Below are 5,440 nucleotides of genomic sequence, written 5' to 3'. Positions count from 1 at the left end.
CTAGTATTTGTAAATATTAAGCCGCAAAACGATTCATATTTAAATATGAATTCTGCGTGTCTCTGTGTTAATGAATGGCGCAGATGCGCGGTTTTGTGTAGTACTCGTACTGAAACGCTCGTGACGCTTCCGGTGATATTAACGTCTGCTGTCTCACTAATGAGGACATAAATGCATGAACAACACCTCCAAAACTGCTCTGAGAGTCACTTCATGAGCATTTGACCGTTTCATTTGAGTAAAACTATCCTCATATCATATACACACAGAAATGTAAAGGTATTCACGGCAATCCGTCAAAATGAAAGTTCGGTTTAACTTGAGGGCATTGGCAGAAATTGTTGAGTAGAATGTACATAACAGGCTGCTACTACTACTACTAAAAAAACCTTATTTTTAAGGAATAAGCATTTAATATTTCTTCAATGTTTTAATTATAATATTAAATTACCTTTATTTTCCAAAAAATAAAATTTGTTTAATTTTCATTACTTAAAAGATAGATTAAATGAATGTTTTATGCCATAAAATATTTAAATACACAACAAATAATTTCTGAGCAAAAAATCATAAGGCTATTGTAAGAATAAATTAAACTTGTTTTTATGCTTTCAAATAATTAGACATGCTAAAACAGAATTTGGTAACAATAAAACATAAGGTTGAAAAAAATTAAATATTTCATAGGGCCCTAAACATGTAATTTTTGTTAAACTTTTTAATAAATTGATGTTAAATTGTTTGTTTCATGATTTTAATTAGTTAGACATGCTTTTTGATTCCATGATGCTGATTCATCCAGCAATGAAACAAGTACATCTTGAGCAAGTCATTTAATCATTAAATTACATGTGATTTTGTTTAGTTGTCTAATGTTTTTTATTCAGAATCATGAGATAGAGAACCACAACTTCCATTAGGGAAAAAAAAAACTAACTGTATCCAGAATCATGCAGTTCTATTTTGCACACAAACAGCGCTTAAAGAGTTTTTATGTAGCCTGTTGATTTTTGTTCATGGTATTCTGCTCCAATAAATGGTTTGCAAAAATATAATAAATAGATAAAGGTTTGATATCATTATTTAATCACATTGGAATCGAAAAGAATCGGAATCGATAAGCAGAATCGGAATCGGAATCAGATTTGATAAAATTCAAACGATACCCTACCCTAGTTTTATATTGTTCTTAGTAGAATTGGTATTATTATTATTATTATTACTACTTTATCAGTATTATTGTTAGTTTTTTCCCATTTTTTCTTAGTGCGTTTTATATTGTTCTTATTAGTATAATTCGTATAATAATAATTATAATAATAATAAATAGCACCACCACCAGTCCTAAGTTCAGTTAAAATGACTAATATGCATTCATACATGGTTACCAGTTTTAATTGTAATTACTAATACTTGATTATCATAATATATTATAATGCTTGACTGACTGATGTTAAGAGTGTACTTTCAGATATTTAAAAAGCTGTGCCATTTTACAAACAAGGTGTCCGTAGAGGGTTGACTATTAGTATTATTATTAGTATTAGTAATATTTTAGGAGGTATTCTTATCTACACAATTCTCACATAGAAATCCTGGAAATATCAGGTCATTTTAAAAATGATTGGAAACATCATAGAAATTAATTCTTAATTTCTTGCATGGAAGATATTATTATTATTATTATTACTATTATGTTTTTCATGCTTGAATACATTTTATTTTATTTACAGGCAATAATAATAATAATAATAATAATAGTATTTTTATATATTTGTATAATAAATGAATAATTTAAGATTTAATTGTAATTTTCGTAACTTTTCTAGTCTTATTTCCAGGTATTATCATCATCATTATCATTATCATCATCATCATTATTATGTTTTTCATGCTTGAATACATTTAATTTTTTATGTAGTAGTAGTAGACAAGAGTATAATATAAAAATGAAATAATAATAATAATGTTTTAATGTATTATATTTGTTTAAAATCTTATTAGAAACATTTGTATATTGAAAGGTAAAATGGTTCATATAGGTTAATTAAAATGCATACTAATGGATATTCTGCCTGGCAATCCTTAAAAAAAAAAAAAGATTTCTTTCCAGTAATCATGATTCATTGGTCAAAATGTGTGGGAACCCTGTATCTAGCTTCCTGGCTTGTCAGGAAGTTTCTCTACATTAGGCACATTGTGGTGCAGAACTGTTGGAAATGGCAGTGGCAATCAAAACTAATTAGTCTGCAGATATTGTGTAGGCTGAGACTTTCTCTCTCTATTTCACTTTAGAGAAAGTGAGATTAACTGAGATTAGATGTGCCGTACATTGAGAGCACGCCTGCCTCCACCACACCCCTCACGAGGCATGCAGAAGAACACAGAAATAAATGTGGTGCTGCAGTTCTAGCCCTGTTGCTAAGAGTAGGACGCCTTCAATCATCTCTCGGTATGGTGTGGGAATGCAATCAGTAGCATAGCAGTACCCAGTCACCTGAGATGTACTAAATAAAGTGACAGCCTTTGAACCACCGCTCTTCTTACATGTAGTGTCATAAAGACACACACCGTGCAATGTGCACTTTAAAACAAGGTTGCATTTTTAGACCGTCAATAACACTTAATGTTCTCATGTTACTGTTATCGCTAATTATGAAGACTTTGCTTTGACTGCGAGGCTGCGATTGTAGATAAGTGTTGAGTAACCCTGGTGTTTTATTTGCAATGTTTCGTCTCCGACTCCCAATTAAAATAAACAACGAACGCAGGCTTACCATGTAAATGTAGCTTATTTAGACAGATCGACCGATGAATGTCTTTGCCACCCGTACAATGCATAAATAAACAGCTCAACCACTGGCATTTTGGCAATCGTGTGACTAAATAATATTACCGCACTAGCTTTGTGGGCTGACTCAGTCCTTTATTTAGCCTGTTGTTGACAATATGCGTTTTAAGCAGCCCTGCCTGCTCTGTCCGAGGAATTTAATCTATGGCATATGCAATCCACAGAGAGAGATTGAAGACACGTTTCGGTTTCTGAGGCTTTGAGGCCGTTTCCATGTGCCCCCAATAAAACTTGCTTCAGAGCTCTGGTAACGCTCATTGAAATGGGCCGACCTTTGACCCTGCCCCTCTATCTACCCTATATCTATCTCTCTCTCTAAACATTGCGTCGAAGAACTGACCGCTCCGGGCGCACACAAGTCAATCCATAATGGTTGATGTGACCTGATTTGAATTGCATTGATGGTAAGAACTAATCCATTACACCTAAGACACTCCCGCTGTTGTTCATAAACTGAACTTGTCAATATCTGTGCGCAGAGGAAACGGTCTGTTCATACTGCAAATTTGATTGCCAAGAATGAAGAGTTTTCTATACACTTGTTGTAATCTGTTTATTTGGAAATTAGTTCTAACCCTCTGCTTTCTGGTCATCTTCAGTTGCAGTAATTTGTTGTGAAATCTTAAAAGGTGCTTCAGCAGCCATGTGCCCCCGTAGCTTGGCCATAAATCCAATATAACGGCTGCTTGACCTTTCTCCAGCAAAGCCTCTCTGAACGTGTTGCAATTTTGCCAGAGGGATGGGAGAAGCGCACATTCCAGCCTCATTTCGCTCCATTCATTTGCAGCAGAAGCCGCTCTCGCTTCTCGTTTCAGCAGCTAGCATTTAGCGCGAACACATCGTTTACGCTGCACTCTTTGATTTAGTGGTTACTCATCTCTTCAGGGTGTTCTTATGAGTCATTCCAGCACCACCTGACCTCTTGCCAAAGTGCCAAGCCTGCATGACGCAGCCTCTGGTGTTCTGAGTAATACATTCTCAGAACAAGCGTGCTTTAAGACGCGGCCGTCCAAAAACAAACATTTCATTCGCCTGTCCTCATGCAGAGTCGCTCTCAGATCTGTGTGCACCGGGGGCCAGGGCGGTACGGGCCTGCCAGTTCACTCCATAAAAGCAGCAACAGGCTTCGTATGCGCCTCGGGTCCTGCTGGTTTTAAATGCGAGCGTGCCCCACCCACAATACATTGCAAGTCTCACAATGGAGGTTCTGAGTGAAGGATGTGATTCCACCCCTTTTGAATGTATCTTCTACAACCAGGAATGATGAATGCACATGCATGACCCTATATATCTTCCAGAGGATTATGCTCTAAACATTTCATCCTCCCCTTTGAATGTCGAGTATTTCTATCTTTAGAGGGCTGTTTGTTCTTAGCCCTGACAACCCTTTTGTCTTTCATTAAAGCTGATTTTTTTTAAGGAGGGATAGTGTTATGTGTCAGCACTATTTTTGTGTGCCTTTGTGCTTTTGTTTATGGCTGTTTGTAGTGTTTGAGGTTATGAATGTGCATTTGTGCGTTTTTGCCCTTGGTGAAATCTTAGATGAAATTCATTACTTTGCATGTGTGAATGGCCGCTCCCGGGTTACCAGATGTCAGGTTTGAGAAATATTTCTCTCCCTTTGCTTTGGGTGGTAATAAGTCAATTTTATGATTGGACTGAGGTGAGCTGCTGCTCCAGCTATGAAGCAGATTCATGAACTGATAAGATAATAAATCGTCAAATCTGTGTATTTGTAAGTGTGCATAATTTGGCTATGAATAATGACACTGAAAGATTTTTGCTCAGCTGGAAAAAGGTTTTGTCGACCGATGTACAGTCAATGACTCAAGTGTCACTGTCATAAACTATTTTCAAAGGTTATTGTACTAACGTCCATTCTGCCTGAGGATAGGAAGATGCAGATGTTGCATTAAATACAGGAGGTAGTACTGACAGTTTGGGCCACTCCCTTAGTCTCTCGAATAACAGGACTTAACATGTCTGTACTCTCTCTCTTTTACAGGTTTTCCTCACTTGCCAAGCAGTTTGTACCCCAGCCCTTACATTCCCTTGGGCCACCTTGAGCATCCACAGCTCAGCCAACAGGCACTCTTTGACTCACAAAAAGGTCTGTATATGTCTATGAAATAAGATGTTTAACCATTATCACTGTGATTTATGTGTGTATATGACTATCATATAGTGGTTCAACGGATCACAAATCTCACGGTTCGGATCACATTACGGTTTTTGACCCACGGATCGGATAATTTTTCGGATCAGCAAGAAAAGGATCACATTACGGTTTTTGACCCACGGATCGGATCATTTTTCGGATCAGCAAGAAAAGAAAAATATTTCAATTGAACTTGCTTTCCATTTATTACTTAAAGCGAAGTACTTCTTTGATACCACAGCAAATACTACTAGATTAACTAAGAAAGTTTAAACATGATTAAAGAGACAAGAGAACAGCCAGTAAAAATAAGAACAAATACACAAATTACAAGCATAGGTAAATACAACAGAATATGTTACAAATAAAATAAGGTTGGTAGTATTCAAATACAGAAATGTAATAATTAGGGAAAATAACACTGCATAGTG

General features: G+C 36.1%; 1 protein-coding gene across 1 annotated transcript in view; it reads left to right on the top strand.

The window, feature by feature from the left end:
- LOC107737951 (trinucleotide repeat-containing gene 18 protein-like) overlaps nucleotides 1-4,961 on the top strand; it is a gene marked incomplete at its 3' end in the record, with an annotated part of 34,135 nt that extends 29,174 nt beyond the window's left edge. The window contains exon 4 of the mRNA XM_016549605.1: nucleotides 4,857-4,961. Within this exon, the coding sequence (XP_016405091.1) occupies nucleotides 4,857-4,961 (105 nt within the window). The remainder of the gene's footprint in view (nucleotides 1-4,856) is intronic.
- Nucleotides 4,962-5,440: the final 479 nt, after the last annotated feature.

The sequence above is a fragment of the Sinocyclocheilus rhinocerous genome, unplaced genomic scaffold (genome assembly GCF_001515625.1).
Source record: "Sinocyclocheilus rhinocerous isolate Xijiao unplaced genomic scaffold, SAMN03320098_v1.1 scaffold461, whole genome shotgun sequence".
NCBI lineage: Eukaryota > Metazoa > Chordata > Actinopteri > Cypriniformes > Cyprinidae > Sinocyclocheilus > Sinocyclocheilus rhinocerous.
This window is presented reverse-complemented; position numbering and strand designations above follow the sequence as displayed.